The sequence below is a fragment of the Bos taurus genome, chromosome 22 (genome assembly GCF_002263795.3).
Source record: "Bos taurus isolate L1 Dominette 01449 registration number 42190680 breed Hereford chromosome 22, ARS-UCD2.0, whole genome shotgun sequence".
Classification (NCBI taxonomy): Eukaryota; Metazoa; Chordata; class Mammalia; order Artiodactyla; family Bovidae; genus Bos; species Bos taurus.
Genome location: NC_037349.1, coordinates 10,732,175 through 10,752,683, shown reverse-complemented (window position 1 = coordinate 10,752,683; position 20,509 = coordinate 10,732,175). Strand labels below are relative to the sequence as shown.

The window sequence follows — 20,509 nt, the reverse complement described above, 5'->3', positions numbered from 1 at the left end:
AGGAGAAGGGGACGCCAGAGGATGAGATGGCTGGATGGCATCACTGACTCGATGGACGTGAGTCTGAGTGAACTCCGGGAGTTGGGGATGGACAGGGAGGCCTGGTGTGCTGTGATTCATGGGGTCGCAAAGAGTCGGACATGACTGAGCAACTGATCTGATCTGATCTGAAAGGAATAGGAATGAATCGATGGTTTCTTCTCTCCATTTCAGGCTGCACCAAATCTGGTTTTCAGTAGAACTAAAATGCAAGAGACCCAGACCAGCATATCCTAAACAAACAGCTCTGGTCAGTTCATCAAGGATCCATCAGCACATTTACGTGTAGACACAGGGGTTTCAGGAGACACATCTGAACTATAATTCGCTGGTTTTCATCACCAGCATTAAGAAGCAGTCAGAATACAGTTCGCTTCAGTTATCCAGAGCACAGTTTATTAATGAGGAAGGATTATGATTCAGATGATTAATTTCACAGGGGGAGTTTAAACCCTGGTAAGCACCACTCGTGTAATATGTACTATGAACTTGATTACAAGGAAGAAGCAAAACACAAATCATTAATACCCCAAAAATCCCTCACTGAGAATAAGTCTCCCCACCTCCCACGACGTACTAAAGACTTCAAATCTAAAAACCTAAACATATGTTACAACATTTAACATTAAGACTGAAGTTTATCTTTTTAAATATGCTTTAAAATACACTGAGTGTCTTCTCTCCTTCCCTTGATTCTCCACTTATGTGAAGAAGCCTTTTTCATTGTTTTTCTCCTCCATGTCTATCGTCTTCTCTGTCCCCGAGCAGGACCAAGGAGGACTGAGTAGATGCTGAGGTTGTGACTGTGACGTCTGCTCTGCAGCCCGTGTGTGCTAGCTCCGGAAGTGGTCCTCGCTGCTGGGGGGCACCTCCTTTTGTAGGTTTGCCCTGCTGGTCTTTCCGGCAGCTTCAAGCCAGGGATGCTGAAGGACCTGGTGGGCCGTGTAGCGCTTTTTGGGGTTTACCACCAGCAACCGGCTCACCAGATCTTTGGCAGCTGTTGGAATGATAGAAGGATGGAAAAATGAGATGGATGCAGATGGTTCGGAGTTTTCCTTTTCCGTACAGGAAATAAGGACACAAACATCTGTGTTAGCAACAAGCGCTGGACCAGAGCACCAATGGCCCTCAGAACTATCTGTCATGATGGAAACTTTCCACATCTGCACTACCCTCCTAGGACTGCTGAGCATTTGAAATTCATCTGGTGCAACTGACGCACTGAATTCTTCTTGCATTTCCTTTTAATTCACTGACACTTAAATTCAAATAGCCCCATGCAGCTACACGGCTACCATGTTAGACGTGGAATCGTGAGGTCAGGCCCACCACTACCACCCACGGCGCCGTCCAGCCCAACAGGACACACAGAGGCCATGAACCACACTTAAGCATATTTTAAATGTGTAAATCAAGGGAAAGATTTCACCTGAAAGGGCCAAAAGGGAGGAGGACCACACAAGCTTCTGCTCCACTAAAAGTACCTCTGACCTTCACCCTCTGACCTTCCAGAGCTCCTGTGCCCCGAGGACGCCCCTAGAGACCTGACTATTCACAGGTAAAATAAGCATCTCTAGTCTGTCCGACTCATAGACACTTCTGTATGTGAGATGGCTTTGATCTTTCCAAATGAGGATTCCACGTTTCTGATATTTTTCCAGTTCTGAGGTTCTTCAACTGGCTTTGAGAAAAGTATCTGGTCACTCCAACTGGTGGTGAGACTTACATCTCAAAGCAAGTCGTGTGTTTGGGATGCTATGGAGATCTACACAAAGCTAGCAGGAAATAAAGGAAAGCAGAGGATGTGGACGGCCCAGGTACCGTAGCCAGTTCTCTGGGTATCGTTTCACACGTCTGACCTGAAAACAGGCTCTGCAGTCAGATCCCAGAAGGGGCTCGGCTCCCCACCCCCACCCCGCTCCTGCCTGGGAAGCCCAAAGTCTCACCATCAGAGATATTGTCCCAGTAAGGAGCCAGGAACTCAAAGCGGCCGAGCTGGATGATGTTAAAGAGCTCCTCCTGGTCCCTCTCTGGGCTGCGGAATGGGGGGAAGCCACACAAGAGGATGTAGAGGATCACGCCTGCGGCCCACATGTCCACCTCCAGCCCGTAACCTGTGCAGTGGAGGCAGACACACATCATCTCTTAGCTGCTATCTTGGTATGGAGCGGGTCTCAAAACCACACATTCAGCCAACCAGACAACTCTGTGTGTATCCATCCTGATGTCTCTATTGAGTCAGTGAGTTCAAAATTTAACTCACCCCGTTCCCATCTCCCAAAGAGCTTTCTTTTCCAACACCCTGTGTTAGCTGGCGTGAGCCCTACTGCCCTGGCTTCCCACAGTTCATGTAGCCTTACTTGTTTTCTATTTTCAAATATTTATTTACTTATATGTTTATTTGGCTGTGCCAGGTCTTAGCTCCGGCGTGGGATCTTCAGTCTTCACTGTGGCACGGGAACCTTTTGTTGCAGCATGCAGGAATCTAGTTCCCTGACCAGGGATCGAACCTAAGTCCCCTGCATTGAGAGTGCAGAGTCTTAGTCACTGGACCACTAGGGAAGTCCCTAGCTTATTTGCTTTCTTTCCTCTCTGACCCAAGAGAGTAATGCCTCCATTAAAATGTCCATAGTCACTCACTACTCTCCTGTCACACTGTCACCACATTAGCACAGCAACTCTGCTGGCCACACTGAGTTCACATTCGTTTGTGGGGAACCCAGGCTAACCCTCCCCATCCAATTGCACTTCCCTCTGCTCTACTGAGGCTGGGTTTTCAAAGTCTGTACCACCCAACTTCCATGCATAGGCTAATCTCTGTATCTTGGCTTCCCTGATGTATTTGCTGCTGGGATAAAACTCTCTCTTCTCCCCACCCCCAAGCTTATAACCCATCTAGAGCTTTCCCATCTTTAGCCATCATAGGTGGTTTAACTGATTTCTCCTGGAGTACAAGGATGGCTAATTATAATTATTCACATACTTGGAGCCATATAATAATGATGAAGATGATTTCCTCATATATCCTTTACAGAGTCTATCACTTAAATAGTCCATTGGATCCGTAAACAATATGCAATATACATATATTATTCATGGGGTTTGAATTGGGACCTCCTTTTCGTTTAATTGCGAGGTTAGAAAAGGAGTTTTAAAGCCAATTACCTTAAGAACTGCTCCATATCTCTCCCTTAGAGGTAGCTTTGGGTGAGTGGCTAAATGACCTTGCTTGCTTGAGTTTCCCATTCAATTCTCCACCATCTTTCATCTCACTGTCCCACCAACACACATACACACACACACACACACACACACACACGCAATCTCTTCTCTGTAATAAGAGCAGCCCTGATGAGGAAAAAGTTCTCATGCTTTGGTCAAGGAGACCTACTTCAAATATTTAATATACAAGTGCAAATGCAGAGCCAATCTCTGAGATTTTTAACTGCTTCATGTTGAAAAATGTGAAATTTAAATATGAAAAAGTAAACACTGGTTAGTAAGCAAGTGTAACTCGAGCCACGTGTAACTTTTACCTTTCTCAGAGAGGATTTCAGGAGCTACATAAGTTGGAGTCCCACACACAGTAAATATAGGCCTCACCACATGCTTTGCAAGACCAAAGTCAGCCAGTTTCAAGGTGGTAGATTTGTCCTCATTTCGCTGAACCTGTAAGAAACCAAAATCCCCAAACCACCAAAATTGTGATGAGAACAAAGAAGGAATAGAACAACGAACATAAAAATTCAGGACAAGCAAACAAGAAAACACAGGTGCTTATAGATTAACCTGACACTGACAAATTCAACTTGATCTCAGTGACACTTGCTTACTAAAGAACCAATGAGTTAGATTTTCTCTGCTGTCCAATGTGGTAGTACCATACTGTCACAGATGGCTATTTATTTAAAATCAAATCAATTTAAATCGAATTAAATTAAAAATTCAGTTTCTCAGATGCACTAGCCACGTTTCAAGTGTTCAAACGCTGTCTGTGGCTAAGGGCTACCATAGGACCACGAAAATCTACAACATTACCATCATGACAGAAAGCTCCATTGGGCAGCACTGAGTTAGAACAAGGATCAGTGATGTTTTGAGCAAGTGTGTGCATGCCTGCTCAGTTGCTTCAGTCGTGTCCAACTCTGTGACCCCATGGACTGTAGCCAGACAAGCTCCTCTGTCCATGGGATTCTCCAGGCAAGAATACTGGAGAGGGTTGCCATAACCTCCTCCAGGGGTTCTTCCCAACCGAGGGATCGAACCCAAAAACTGCAGGTGGATTCTTTATCAACTGAGCCAGCTGGGAACCCCATTTTCTGAACACAGACTAGCTTTAACGAGAGCTAGAAAAAATGCTGTGGGTAACACAAAATCTGAGCAGAGGAAAAAAAAGGAAAGGAAGAGAAGTAGGAAATGGAATGAAAAAGTAGGCAAATAAGCAGTGGAGGCTAAAATTATATGGTTTACCTAACAAACACCTCTGTCACGTTTCTTCAAGGCCAGGCGTTGTTTATAACATATTGCTACTGCTAAGTCACTTCAGTCATGTCTGACTCTGTGTGACCCCATAGACGGCAGCCCACCAGGTTCCCCCGTCCCTGGGATTCTCCAGGCAAGAACACTGGAGTGGGTTGCCATTTCCTTCTCCAATGCATGAAAGTGAAAAATGAAAGTGAAGTCGCTCAGTCATGTCCGACTCTTAGCGACCCCGTGGACCACAGCCTACCAGGCTCCTCCATCCATGGGATTTTCCAGGCAAGAGTACTGGAGTGGGGTGCCATTGTCACATAATCCTCATTGCAGTCTTGTGAGGCGCTCACATCCCCATGTTACAGATAAGGATATGGAGGCACGGTGACACAGTAAATGGTGAGCTGCAGTTTGAACCCCAAACACTTGGGCTTTACAGTCTGTGCTTATAAATTGTGTATGACCCCAGATCTTCCAGCAAAGGGTTATTTCTGTTGCAGGAAGCAGCACTTATTGGGGCTGGAGGGCATTAGGCAGGGCTCTGGTTCTCCCTGGGCCCCATCAGTCCCACGGCACAGTGACACCCAAGAATGCAGGGCGGGCAGCCCTGCCCCCCCACCCCCACCCCCGATCTCCCCAGACAAGGGTAAGTGCTCCAAATATGCTTTGGTTCCTGCCAGAGAGCTTACATCTCTGTAAGCAGAATATGTCTTAATCACTGAGCCCGAGTCACCATTGCGCAGGCTAATCAATGTCTCCATAATTAACCTGACCTAATGGTATCAAGATTGCCCAGAGAAATATCAATAACCTCAGATATGCAGATGACACCACCCTTATGGCAGAAAGTGAAGAGGAACTAAAAAGCCTCTTGATGAAAGTGAAAGAGGAGAGTGAAGAGGTTGGCTTAAAGCTCAACATTCAGAAAACTGAAGATCATGGCATCTGGTCCCATCACTTTATGGCAAATAGATGGGGAAACAGTGGAAACAGTGTCAGACTATTTTTCTGGGCTCCAAAATCACTGCAGATGGTGATTGCAGCCATGAAATTAAAAGACGCTTACTCCTTGGAAGGAAAGTTATGTCCAACCTAGATAGCATATTCAAAAGCAGAGACATTACTTTGCCAACAAAGGTCCATCTAGTCAAGGCTGTGGTTTTTCCAATGGTCATGTATGGATGTGAGAGTTGGACTGTGAAGAAAGCTGAGCGCCGAAGAATTGATGCTTTTGAACTGTGGTGTTGGAGAAGACTCTTGAGAGTCCCTTGGACCGCAAGAAGATCCAACCAGTTCATTCTAAAGGAGATGGCTCCTGAGTGTTCTTTGGAACGAATAACGCTGAAGCTGAAACTCCAGTACTTTGGCCACCTCATGTGAAGAGTTGACTCATTGAAACAGACTCTGATGCTGAGAGGGATTGGGGGCAGGAGGAGAAGGGGATGACAGAGGATGAGATAGCTGGATGGCTTCACCGACTCAATGGACGTGAGTTTGAGTGAGCTCCGGGAGTTGGTGATGGACAGGGAGGCCTGGTGTGCTGCGATTCATGGGGTTGCAAAGAGTCAGACACCACTGAGCGACTGAACTGAACTGAATGGAAATCATAGATGTAGAGCTAAAACACTCTTCTGCTTTGGTCTGTGTGTGGAGACAGACAACAGCCCTGAAGAGGACTGGGGAGGTAATTATGAGAATAATTTACAATAGAAAATCTAGTTTGGAAGGGAGGGACAAAAAACCACATGCTGACTTAAGTTTCCAGATGGGCCATCTTCATGAATCCCATTTGCTGGGTGACTAATGAAAAAAATCTGTGCCTTGCAAACATATGTAAATATTCCCAACCAAATGATCAGCAGTAAAAGCATGTGGCTGATTGAATACACCAAAATAAACCATGTACACCTTTGCAAAATAACAAAGACACCCTCCCCTTCCTCAAAGAAACCCCCTGATTCTAAAACCTGGCTGCATAACAGAAGGAGCAGATGAAACATGAAGGAGACTCAGTCGTTCATTTTGAAAATTTTCATGAGATTTATTCTGAAAATGCATTATGTTAAAATGTCCATGTGCTGATAGACATATTTTTCAAATACCAAATCTGTTTTCTTAAAGAAAATATTTTATGGCTTTTCTAAAATAATATATTGCTTCTTATCTCCCTTGCTTTTCTCTTCAAGCCTCCAAATGATGAGACCCACAGCAGAAGCTGAGGGGTGGGTAAGATCTGCAGGGCTGTTTGTTCCTTCCAGAAAGTGAGATGCATCGTGTTTCTAATTCTTCTGTCTCCAGCCTCTGCTGTCATAAGTTATGTAACATTTCTCAGGGCTGTCAGGGTGGCTTGAGACTTCTTGTTTACTTCACCTACAAGACCAGCCTAACTACATTTAAGCTCACACCCTGACAGTGTGAATTTTGTTTTGGGCTTTTTGTTTTCCAACAGGCACTTCACAGTCTTGGCTTTGGAACCGTTCTTATCTTAATCCTTAAATTCATATGAGTGACATCCTTCTGGAATAACTCTTCCTCCTAGAATTTGTGGAAAAAAATTTTTTTTAATTGAAGTATAGATTGACTGCCCCGACTGGCTCAGCAGAAGAGTCTGCCTGCCCATGCAGGAGACAGAGATTCGATCCTTGAGTTGGGCAGATCCCCTAGAGGAGGAAATGGCAACCCACTCCAGTATTTTTGCCTAAAAAGAAAATCCCATAGACAGAGTCCAAAGGGTCGCAGAGTTGGACATGCCTGAGCACACACACAAAGTTGATTGACAATGTTGTGTTAGATTCTGGTATCCAGCAAAGTGATTCAGTTACATATATATATTTTTTTTTCATATTCTTTTCCAATATAGTTACTTATAAGATACTGACTATAGTCCCTTGTGCTATACAGTAGGACCTTCTTGGTTAGCTATTTTATACATAGTAGTGTGTACCTGCTAATCTCAAACTCCTAATTTATCTCTCTCTACCCTTTCCCCTTTGGTGACCATGTTTGTTTTCTGAGTCTGTTTCTCTTTTGTAACTAAATCCACTTGCATCATATTTCCAAGTCCACATATAAGTGATATCGTATTTGTCTTTCTCTGACTTACTTCATTTAGTATGATAATCTCTAGATTCATCTTTTTAAAAAATATTTTTAACTTTTTAATTAGAGTATAATTGCTTTATAATGTTGTGTTAGTCTCTGCTGTCCAACATGAATCAGCTGTATGCATACATATATCCCCTCCTTGAACCTCCCTGTCATCTCCCCCATCACACCCCTCTAGGTCATCACAGAGCGCCCAGCCAAGCTTCCTGTGCCTTACAGCAACTTTCTTCTAGCTGTCTATATTACACATGATAGAGTATCTATGTCCATGCTGCTCTCTCACTCATCCCACTCTTTCCTTCTCCCTTCTTCTGTGTCCACAAGTTCATTCTCTATGTCTGAATCTCTCTTCCTGCCCTGCAAAGAGGTTCATTAGTACCATTTTTCTAGATCCATGTATATGGGTTAATATTCCATATTTATTTTCCCCTTTTTGACTCACTTCATTCTGCATGACAGACTCTAGGTTCATCCACATCTCTACAAATGCCCCAATTTCATTCCTTTCTATGGCTGAATAATATTCCATTGTATATATGTACCACATCTTCTTTATCCATTCATCTGTCTATGGACATTTAGGCAGCTTCTTGTCTATTGTAAACAGTGTCACTATGAACATTGGGGTGCATGGATCTTTTCAAATTAGAGCTTTCGCCTTTCCCAGATCCTTTGTGCATGAATGGGATTGCTGGATCATAGGTAACTCTATTCTTAATTTTTAAGGAACCTTTATACGATTCTCCATGGTGGCCACAGACAATGTACATTGTGCAGAACTTCTGAAACCATCAAATTCTCCACCCAAATGGGCAACTCATCTAAAACATCCTCCCACCGGGCTATCATTCACTTTGGCTGAAATCTCATGATGAAAAGATCCCACAGCTTCACGTGGCAGACCATACTGATTATAATCAGCTTAACATGTGAGGAGGTTCACCCCATGCTGATTCAGAATTTCATCCTCACCCTTGTTTTCTAAAATCTGCCCTCTGGGAAGGACACACCACTTCCAAAGATGGGAAACAAGTACCAGGACCCTCCCCCCAGGTCACCTCTGGCTTCTCTAACAGGCTCCCAGGTGGTACCTTCCTGGCCCATGCTTGGCTGAGGGCCCGCCCACAGCCCCTGTGCCCGCATCCGACCTTGCCCTCAGCCCAAACCTCCATTTCTCTGCCTACAGGTCTATCTAAACTCACTTCTCTAGGTCACATTCCTTCTGGGGCTTGTTTTCAATTGCCCTCCAAGACAGAGTGTTAGAGATTATATGTTACTTCAAGGACCGTTGATCCATCTAGGTCCAAAGTCCCTTTTCCCAGCCACACCAAACTCCCCTTCTTTGAATCCAGGCAATCTATATTATTTACATTAGCAGCCCAGTCACATCTAGACTGTCTCAAAGATTCAAGAGGAATCATTCTTTTTCTGAGCCATTAACAACTTCCTCTCCTTCAAGGCACAGCAGTCTGGTTTTTTAAAATTAATTTTTGGCTGTGAAGGCACAATTTAAATATGATCTTGCAATGATCATCTCTGAACAGTAGGTGGCAGCACAGTACAGACCAAACAGCAAGCGGCTGCCCTAAGAAAAGGGATAAAAATCTTATTTATCTTCAACTTCTTACTTGATCCTTCATGTTTCCTCTGGCCTTCTCCCTCCAAGTTTCCACTTCTAACTGTCCATGAGGACTGGAATGACCTTAAAAACCAATTCACATGGAAACTCCAATGTCTAAAATCAACTTACATGTCAACAGCAAAAAAACAGCAAAAAAAAGCATGACTGAAACAATCAATGGGGATGAAATTGTCCCTGGGACCTGTCACATGACCAGCCTATGACATGCCTCTGGTGTCTACACATCATCACTTCTCCGGCTCCTGTTTGCTTCTCCCAGGGCCCAGTCAACACCACACAGCACATTCCAACCCCGCCAAGGGAACACAGGCTGACAGAGAAGCAATTAACGCTGATATTTCAGCAAGCTGGAAATTCTCATAATTAAAACTTCTTTTGCAAGCTCTCAGGAGTCTACATAGCCCTAAAGGAAGAAGGAAACTAGCATCTTATCAAGAAATATGGTCACTAGAAATAAAGTAAGCTCAGTAACACAGCCCTAAAATTTTACTCTAGGGCCCAATTACCAGATATAAATATTTCTGCTGGTGAAAACAACATGATAAGCTTGTTGGATCCATTAAGAGTTCTTGGCACATTCTGGAAGTCTCTAAAGGCAGCCACCATCAGCCATGTAATCAAAGGTTAGTTCTGACATCATCACTCTCCCATTTGGCAGAGACAGGTATTGATACAGACAGTAGCCATCCATTAAAGGAAGAAACAATCACTTTGATAATACAAAGCAGAATACAAAATTAAAGATGACCCAAGAGCATTAATTGATGGGCAGCAGTCACCATGGTGATATTTGCTAATATTAACTCTCAAAAGACCAGCCAAATTTGCAACATAATTATAATACCAGGAAATTTAGAGATGACACCTTTCTAAACCCAGATAATGAGCTTATTGTCAAATCCAACACTCCCCAGATCTCTTTCTGAAAAACCACAATGCACCGATGCTGAAGTAGCATTGAAATTCTGACGTAGTATGTTGAACTTCAAGTGAATGTATGCTTAGTCATGTCTGACTGTTTGCAACCCCATGGACTGTAGCCCACCGGGCTCCTCTGTCCATGGGATTCTCCAGGCAAAAATACTGGAGTTGGTTGCCATGCCCTCTTCCTTCCCGACTCAGAGATCGAACCCATGTCTCCTGCATCTCCCACATTGGCAAGCAGTTTCTTTACCACTGAGCCACCCGGGAAGCTCATGTTGAACTTTACTCACCCAGAAAAGGACAAACACAGTTTAGAAATGTGATAGGCCCATTCATTCAGAAAAATGCCAGCTGACAGATTATCCACAGGATACAAGAGATATTCCCCTATGCCACTAAATTTGGCTCAGATCTGTGGCTTTGTACAGCTTCTGAAGGGGCCACACCATCATGAAAAAAAAGCTTTTTATTTAAAAACAAAAAAAGTGGGCTTTCTTAAAAAACAGAAAATAGGGTCTAAATATTAGTTACAATTAACACCAGTTAACAACTCATGTACTAGTTTGAAAACATAGCTATGCTGCAGTTTTCATCTCTCTCTCAAGATACACGCACACACACACACTTCACTGCCTTCAAGGGCACTAAAACATATATGAACTGAGATATAAATCCCTGAAGAGTTGCTGAATGACTTCTCTCAGGCAGTTAGCTTGTCCACACTAAATACACTCCTTGAAGTTTTTTTATTTCCTGAAGCAAACCTCTTCATGCTATCTGCAAGTGCTGACTTTCTTCATTTAAAAAACTATTGACAAGTCAGTCGCTTAACACAAATGAGAGTCTCTCCTGCCCAAGAGATGAGCCAGCTTGACAACCTGGTTCTGGGACCTCGCAGAGAAAACTCAAGCTCAGATGACTGTCCCCTAAAGAAAACGATCCTACAGGGTAAACAATCTTACTCCACATCCTCAAGAACATGTATCAGTGTTCTAATGATTTTTTAAGCACAGGCCCAAAGTGTCCCACACCCAGGCCTCTAATCTGAATCATTCCTGCTTACACAACTCAGTGAAAACAACAGAGGATCTATAAAGAACACTGCTCTATCATGATTTTAAAGTGGCCACTGTAAACAGAGTGCCACATTTCACACACAGGGAATACTTGGGCTCAGACCCCAAAGAAACAGAAAGAAACTAAAAAAAGTTTGAGGACACTCAACTCATGCAAACATGGAATTCTTCAAGATTTCCTTGGTGGTTCACTGGTTAGGACTTGGCGCTTTCACTGCTCTGGGCCCAGGTTCGATCCCTGGTCAGGGAACTAAGATCCTGCAAGCCTCTTAGTGTGGTCAAAAAAAAAAAGCAAAAATGAAATTTTTCAAAGGGAGATTTACTCAATGGTAATTCAGATCACTCAGGCAGTTAGTCAGTGTTCTGCAATTCTATGAATTTAGGCAAAAACAAAGTTGTTTGATTGAAGGGTCAACAAGACCTCACTTCACCAGATAATTTGCTTGACTCACTCAGAGTTTCATTCTGCTTGTGGGAGCAATTTAGGCAGATGAATGTACTGGGATGATGTTTCCAGGCTGGCTCTACAACCATGAAATAAAAGGAAACAGGCTAATTCCCTGCCCCCGCCCCAGTAAAAAAAGTACGGTTTACAGAGACCATTGTCTCCATCTTCTCCAGCTTTATATGCAGCAATCTGGCTTTGGAGTCTTCCTCATGATGTGCACCGTAGTATCAGACTTGTTCTTAACATCTTAATAATGACACCAGCTGCCGCTGATGGAAGGCTTGCTATTCACCAGGCAGCACACTGGGGTCTATATTCATCCACTCATCCAACTGATATTTATTGAATATCCACTATGTGACAGAACTGGTCTAGGTTTCACGGTACAGTCTGAATAAAACAATGTTCCTGCTGTCCTAGGACTTTTCAGGAAGAGCAAAGAGAGAAGAGACAAATAAATATGAAACAGATCAGGTGGTGATTGAGGTTACAAATAAGAAGGTGGAATAAAGGGCCAGAGAGTGACTATGTGAAGCGTGCTGTCCTAACGAAGCCCACTAGGAACACAGCTGAAGCTCAGAAACATGTTCAGTTGATTGCCTCATCACAACAAGCGAGGAGGTGCACCTTGGGGATCCAGGCGTCTAAGCAAGAGGGTGTTCAATGAACTAGTAAGATCTGGGCTGTGCCAGCTAATTTGGAAGAGGGTTCAAGAAAGTAGGATTTTGCAGTGAATTGGATACTGTCAGGATGTGAGGGTAATTCTGTGACTGGGCACCTTGGTAATTCTTATCTAGAAGGTGAGAAGAAGATGGGGCAGTGAGTCAGTCCCCAGGAAGGGAATATGTAGCCACACTTGTGGTCTGGACTATCCTGTTCTTATCTGGATTTGGACATCATGATGAAGAGGCCTTGCTTTTGTCTGGATCCATCAAATGGCTACCCACTCCAGTATTCTTGTCTGGGAAATCCCATAGGCAGAGGAGTCTGGTGGGCTACAGTTAGTTCATGGGGTCGCAAAGAGCTGGACACGACTGAGCACACATCATGGTCCCAGAGTGACCTTATTTCACGTGGGTGTTTGGGGAGATGGTTTGAATCCAAAACCTGAACAGCTGAGCTGTGAGTGGAAGGCTACCTCCTGGTGGTCTCGGGCTAATTGCCCCTTTCCCGCGAACAATCCACCCTCAACCGTACAAGATAGGTACCATTACTATTTCTTATTCATAAATGAAGAGACAAAGCCCCAGAGAGACAAAAGGGCTCTAGAGGCATCATGAGGCTCATGATGCTAGAGGCTCATGGAATCATAGTTTCCTGACCAGGGAGGAACCCTGACCCTCGGCAGTGACAATGCTGAGTCCTAACCACTGGACCACCAGAAAATTCTTAGGACCAAGTCTTTTTAATTCCTGTGGCAAGACATTTTCTTCAAAAGGGCCAGGGGGCTTTCAATGGGAGCATGGGCTCAAAGCCTACAGGGGAAGCTGTTACCAGCAGACACCCTTAACACCTAGGCCAGAAGATGTGCAAATGCCCAAGAAATGAAGTCCATGTGATCACTGTCCAAGTGAAAATACTCTTCTCCCAGGGATGAGGAAACATTTTCCTTTCTGTTTAAATTGAAAGGCTACTTTCTCAATAATTTAATCAAAACCCATTTATTTCCACAATTTTTGAACTATAAGCAAGTTTTACATAGTGGAACAAGTATGTTAAAAAAAAAAAAAAAAGACCATAAAGGTAATGTTCCAGGGATTTCCATGGCTGTCCAGTGGTTAAGACATCCTGTTTTTACTGCAAGGGGTACAGATTCAATCCTTGATTGGGGAACTAAGATCATGCATGCCACATTCTATGGCCAAAAAAAGGAGAGAAAATTTCTTAGTCTGAACAAAAATGAAAATATAACATATCAACATAAAAAATTATATACATACATATATATATATTATATTATATATATGTTATGTTCTACAGGCTTCCCAGATGGCTCAGATGGTGAAGAATCTGCCTGCAATGCGGGAGACCTGGGTTTGATTCCCGGGTTGGAAAGATCCCCTGGAGGAGGGCATGGCAGCCCACTCCAGTAGTCTTGCCTGGAGAATCCCCATGGACAGAGGAGCCTGGTGGGCTACAGTCCATGGGGTCGCGAAGAGTCAGACACGACTGAATGACTTAAGTTGGGCAAGCACAGGGATGTTCTATAGTCCAAGGGTAACAAAATTGGTGACCATTCCTATGTTTTGTATCTCTTTTTTTTTTTTTTAATTAAAAAATCATTTTTGTCTGCACCTTGGGAAATGTGGGATCTTAGTGCCCAGACCAGGGATAGCACCTGGCACCCCCTGCATTGGAAGCATGGAATCTTAACCCCTGGACCACGTGGACAGCCCCTGTCCCCCTGTTCATCTTTCCTAACTGCCCTCTCCCACCAGGGCAGGGCTCACCAGCAGATTCTCCGGCTTGAGGTCCCGGTGGACGATCCTCTTGTCGTGCAAGTGCACCAGCGCCTTGCACAAGTCCATGAGCATGAGGGCGGCCTCGCGCTCGGGGAACTTCACACTTTCGATGATGGCGTCGAACAGGTCCCCTCCCTGCACGTACTCCATGATCAGGTAGATCTCGGCGTCCGTTTCGTACACTTCGTGCAGTTTCACGATGTTGGGGTGAGAGAGGCTCTGAATGATGAGGATCTCGCTGTCCACCATGTCCTCCTTCCCCTTGAGCTTGGACTTGTCGATGATCTTCATGGCGTAGGCCTGCCGGGTGCCGCGATGCCTGCACTCCTTCACCACCGCAAAGTTCCCGTCGCCGATCACCCGGCCCGGCTCGTACTGCTTTCGCACGTCGGCCGCCAGGATGCCCGCAGGCCGCCGCCTCCTGCCCGGCCGCTCCGCCTTGCTCTCCTCCGGCCTCGTCTTGGGCTCCTTTTCGATTCTGGCTGGCGGCTCATCGCGGGGAACCATCATCCTCCTCGCTCCGGACACCCCGGGCTTCTTCTCCTTCTCCGCCTCCTGCTCGTCCCCTCCGGTCCTGGGGAGCTTCTCCGGATCCAGGTCAGCGTGATGCTCCCTCCGGAGCCAGCCTCCCGGCTTGCTCCTGCCTGTGTTCCTGCCACCTTTCTCCTCTCGGCGGGGCTGTGCTTCCCCAACAAAAACGTCCCTCTTGGCCTTGGCTGCAGCAGGGGGATGACCCTCCTGGCCTCCGGGGTCTCTGTCCTCTTTCTTGTCGACGCTTTTGCTGGGTCTCCTCGGTTCCTGTGGGGGGTGCCCAGGACTGCTCCGGGGACCCTCCTTCCAGCCTTCTTCCCCACCCTGGGGCTTCTCCTCCGGGGACCTCCGGCAGCTCCTGGTCCTCACCAGCCTCTCCACGTCGTAGCGGGGGCACCTGCCCAGGTCCAGCTCGCTGGTGCCCAGGGACAGTCGCTCCCTCTGCAGGCCCTGCTGGAGCTCTCGCTCCCGCTTACACTTTTCACACCTGATCAATTCCCCCGACGTCTTTTCGATCTCCACCGCCAGGTGCTTCTCTCCACTGGCACGCCTCTCCAGGGCGGCATCCTTGGGCGCCTTACTGCCAGATTCGGGCTCCCACTTCCCCTTCCCCCACTTCTTCGGGGTCCTCACCCTGTCCTCCCCGGGGGTCTGCTCCTGGGGTCTGATGGCCGCCGGGGACCTAGCAGCCTCACCGCTGCTCTTGGTGGTCTCGGTCTCCCCACAGGGGTGACCCCCCTTCCCAGCTTTGCTGTAAAGTCTGCTTCTCAGCCTTAGAGAGGGGATCTGGCTGTGCTGCTGGGTCAAAGTCAGAGCCCGGGCTTTGCTGGGGTACAGTTCCTCTATAGCCACCTGGATGTTCTTCAGCGTCAGTGGCTCTTTGCCCACCGCTATGAAGGCATCTCCTTCCCTGAAGAAATCAGACACACTCCTGATTTCCCGGCCTTTGAGGTTGAACAGCTTCCTCACACGGTCACTCTTCCACCTGGGAAAGCCCAGGGCCTCTGAGACGTCGGCCAAGAGCTGCTCAAAGGTTTGCACCGATCGCCTATTGAGGAGCAGGGTGATCTTGCGGAGGGGGTGGCTGCCCACCTTGACCACGGTCACGACCCTGGGCTTCAGCAGGCTGTTCTCAGTGTTGACGGGGTGAAGGCCACTCTGGGGGCTGAACGCAGGCACCACAGAGCTGCGTGATCCCAGGAATGGTTTCTCCAGGCTCCCTCGGCCAGCAGGCAGCCAGGTGCCCTGCAGCTTCCGCTCCGTGATTCTCGAGCTTAAACATTTTAGAGAATGTTCACAGAGACCTCGATGTCCTATGGGGGGAAAAGGACAATACAGTATTAGTCCGGTTGGTTCAAAGAGTCCTTTGACCAGCTCAGTTGGTAAAGAATCTGCCTGCAATGCAGGAGACCTGGGTTTGATTCCTGGGTCAGGAAGATCCCTTGGAGAAGGAGATGGCAACCCACTCCAGTATTCTTGCCTGGAGAATCCCATGGACAGAGGAGTCTGACAGGCTACAGTCCATGGGGCTGCAAGAGTTGGACACAACTTAGCAACTAAACCACCACCAAACCTTTACTAAGATTGTTTTCCCGGTGGCTCGGGTGTAAACAATCTGCCTGCAATAGCAGGAGACACATGCAGGAGACGCGAGTTTGATCCCTGGGTCGGGAAGATCCCCTGGAGGAGGAAATGGCAACCCACTCCAGTATTCCTGCCTAGGAAATCACATGGACAGAGGAGCTGGGAGGACTACAGTCCAATGTGGTTGCAAAAGGGCCAGCCACAACTCAGTGATCAAACAAACAAACAAAGTCATTACTAAAGATGACTGATACTGTCACAGGTTAGACGTGTGCTTGTTGAGGATCTGCTTGAAACAATGGAGCCGTTACATGTGAGATCTCCTGCCCAGTCTCCTCCAAGAGCGGCCAGGAATGCAGTATGGAGTTTGCACTGGGCCTGAGGTGCCTCCCCCAAGTCCCCTGGGTACCAGGATGCACCACACCTGGGGAGCCCCTTCTAGGCAAGGCCTGACCCTGAAGGCAGCTCCCACTATCCTAAAGTGACCTGACTTTCAAAAATCTACAACTGAGATAAAAGGTCCAAAATTTGCTGCCCAGGAAATACCAACAAGAGGTCAGAACTTTCTGGAACCTTAAAAAACCCAAATCTTTTTTTTTTTTTTCCTGCTAAGTCACAAAAGATTTTTTTTTTCAATTCAAAAATAATTGAAGTACAGTTAATCCACAATGTTGTGTTAATTTCAGGTGTACAGCAGAGTGACCCAGCCACACACACATATATACGTATCTAGTCCTGTCTAGATTTCCTCTTACCTCTAAAGAATTCAAATCTTACCCACCTCTTTGCCAAGAACAGTTTTCTTAGCTTGACTTTCAGGGTGAGGCAAGATGTGAAGAGGTTATAAGCACAGATCTGGATTTGAATCCTAGAGTGGCCACTGACCCTATTTGTGAACTTGGACAAATTACTCACAATCTGTTTTTTTTTTTTTTTTTCATGTATTAAGTGAGAATGATAACACCTTCCTCCCAGGATTTTGGGGGAGAGTAAATGAGGAAATGATTATGATTCACTTGAGCTTGACACATGGTAAGTGCACAGTGATGGTCAGTTATTAATACTGTCCTTGTGATCTTAATATCTCTCTCGTATGATCATTTCATTCTGGTAGCAAAGGACCTCATGGGCTGAAATGACACGGTAGTCTTCTCCATTATCAAGAAAAGGAAACAAGGAAATCAGAGTCATTTTATTCTTCAGAGCTTTAATAATGAGAATGTGCTCATTCTCATGATGTTTCCTGATAAACTGACTAAATGAATAAAACAAGACTCTGTATTTCCTCGTCAGATATACCCAGCTTTACCTCATTTTATTGTGCTCCATTTTCTTATGCTTTGAAGATATTACATTTTGTATCAATTGAAGGTTTGTGGCAACCCTAGGTCAAGCAAGTCTATGGACACCATTTTACCAAATGGCATTTGCTCACTTTATGTCTCTGTGTCATATTTTGGTAACTCGCACAATATTTCAAATGTGGTCATTATTGTTATATTTGTGATGGTGATCTGTGACCAGGGATCTTAGATGTTACTCCTATGGCTCACTGAAGGCTCAGATGATAGTTAGCTTTTTTCTTTTTTCACCAGTAAGGTATTTTTAAATTAGGATATGTACCTTTTTTTTGGCTGCTCCAGATCTTTTTTTTTTTCTTTCCTTGAACTGAACACATTTATTTTTTAAATTAATCAATTTAATTGTAGGATAATTACTTTACAATATTGTGGTGGTTTTTGCCATACATTAACATGAATCAGCCACGGGTGCACACGTGTCTCCCCATCCTGACCCCCTCTCCCCACTCCCTCCCCACCCCATCCCTCTGGGTTGTCCCAGAGCACTGGCTTTGAGTGCCCTGTTTCACGCATCAAACTTGCACTGGTCATCTATCTTACATATGGTAATATACATGTTTCAATGCTATTCTCTTATATCATCCCACCCTCCCCTTCTCCCACATAGTCCAAAAGTCTGTTCTTTACATCTGTGTCTCTTCTGCTATCTTACATATAGGATCGTTGTTACCGTCTTTCTAAATTCCATATATATATGTTAATATACTGTACTGGTGTTTCTCTTTCTGACTTGCTTCGCTCTGTATAATAGGCTCCTGCTCCAGGTGTTAGTTGTAACATGTGGGATCTAGTTCCCTGACCAGGGATCAAACCCGGGCCCCTGCATTGGAAACACAGTCTTAACCACTGGCCACCAGGGAAGTCCCTGTACACTGTATTTATTAAGACATAATGCTACGACACACTTAATAGACTATAGTGGAGCATAAACATAACTTTTATATGCACTGCAAAATCAAAAACATTGTGTAACCCACTTCATTGGGATAGTCACTTTATTGCAGTGCTTGGGAACTGAACTCGAGACAGCTCCAGGGTACAACTGTACTTGAGACAAAAGTGGTTTAATTTTCATTTCCGCCCAGGGTAGAAAAGGAAACATAAAAATGATAGAATACGGAACTCAGTTAAAACCCAAGGATGGGCTGCAAATTATTAAAGCTGCCCCGCAGGACCCCTATGTCATATCCTACATGCAGGAACCTGCCATTTAGGCTTCCTTTAAGAAGTTTTAAATGATTATTTTTAAGCGCCTCTGAATTGTAGCAGACACTCCAGTTTTGCCAGGATGGGCAATTTGGCCCAGCATATTGACAGAATGTTGTGGTTCTTCTTTTTTTTTTTTTGGTTTTTAATTATAACATACAATCTGTTCTGAGATGATTTCCATCTAGACACAGGTGTCTGATTAGATGACACGTGTGGCCCTACTGATTCTTCCCACATGCCATGAATTTACAAGCTTACCAGTCACGTTTGCAGTTAAACTATTTATTTACAGAGGTCTGTCATTCCTTTCTTCTCATAGTCTCCCTGATTGGCCTCCATTTTCGGCTGAGAAAGTTGAGCTGAGAGAGCAAGAGCAGAGGTCTCCAGGAGTTGCACTAGTTCCCGTTTCCTCAGGAAACAGGAAGAATGCCAAGAAAGGTGACCCTCAAACGCCTGTACACAGAGGGATTGCTGCTGCTGCTGCAATCGTGTCCGACTTCAGTCGTGTCCGACTCTGTGCGACCCCAGAGATGGCAGCCCACCAGGCTCCCCCGTCCCTGGGATTCTCCAGGCAAGAACACTGGAGTGGGTTGCCATTTCCTTCTCCAATGCAGGAAAGTGAAAAGTGAAGGTGAAGTCACTCAGTCGTGTCCGACTCTTGGCGACGCCATGGACTGCAGCCCACCAGGCTTCTCTGTCCATGGGATTTTCCAGGCAAGAGTACTGGAGTGGGGTGCCATTGCCTTCTCTGACACAGAGGGACTAAGTCTTTTCATTTGTTTTCCTCAGGGTGCTTCTAACAGAGTGGGACCCTCAATACATTTGTCAGGCTAAGGAAAGGGAAAACATGTCTGTGGCTCAGGTGGTAAAGAATCCGCCTGCCAAGCAGGAGATACGGATTTGATCCCTGGGTCAGGAAGATCCCTGGAGAAGGAAATGGCTACCCACTCCAGTATTCTTGCCTGGAGAATCCTGGATGGAGGAGCCTGGCAGGCTAGAGTCCATGAGATCCAAAAGAGCTGGATGGGACTGAGTGACTAAACAATTCCAGGAAAGGTTCAGGGCAGAACCAGGAGGACAGGGAGCATTCCGTGAATACATGAGGGATGCAGGAGAGTTTAGCATGGAAGGGGGTTCAGGAGGGGCCCAGTGGAAGTCCAGGAAGATCCCATACAATAGTACTCTTGGAGTACAATAGGAGACATACAATAGTACTCTTGGAGCAAGACAATCACTGTGGGTCACACATTCAATGGTGACTGAGGATGACAGAGGCAAGTCAGGATGAGAACTCAAGATCCGAGATAGTGAGATTTCAGAGTCCAGGTGTAGTGGTAGATGACTTGGCCTGCGGTACCCAGAGTCGGGATGGGGGAGAGGTGGCCATGCCCTGGGATAGCTGTGCCCCAGCTGGTTCCAGCAGACCCTAACTCAGAACACATCCTCATTCTTGGTGGTTAGGAGAGCACTCTGGGCTCACTCCATCCCTGAATCCAGGAGAGGCTCCACGGGGGTGGCCTCCATCCCAGGGCACAGGCACAAAAGATATGGAGACAGCGTAGCTAAGTCTCTGCCACACCACCATCACTCATGCACAGCCCACTGCCCTGGTGTTCTCAGTTCAGTTCAGTTCAGTCGCTCAGTCATGTCCGACT

At 45.8% G+C, this 20,509-nt stretch overlaps 1 protein-coding gene across 2 annotated transcripts in view; it reads right to left on the bottom strand.

Annotated features, from left to right (window-relative positions):
* Positions 1–413: 413 nt before the first annotated feature.
* Positions 414–20,509, bottom strand: part of DCLK3 (doublecortin like kinase 3) — a 42,412-nt gene continuing 22,316 nt past the window's right edge. Inside the window, exons 2-5 of one of the 2 annotated variants that reach the window (XM_024983350.2) lie at positions 14,158–16,013; positions 3,576–3,708; positions 1,986–2,153; positions 414–1,036 (exon numbers count right to left, since the gene is read on the bottom strand). In XM_024983350.2, the coding sequence (XP_024839118.2) occupies positions 873–1,036; positions 1,986–2,153; positions 3,576–3,708; positions 14,158–16,013 (2,321 nt within the window). In that variant the 3' untranslated portion in view covers positions 414–872. Of the gene's footprint in view, positions 1,037–1,985; positions 2,154–3,575; positions 3,709–6,528; positions 7,048–14,157; positions 16,014–20,509 lie in introns of those variants that run through there. The other variant, XM_059879980.1, reaches the window with a different exon arrangement.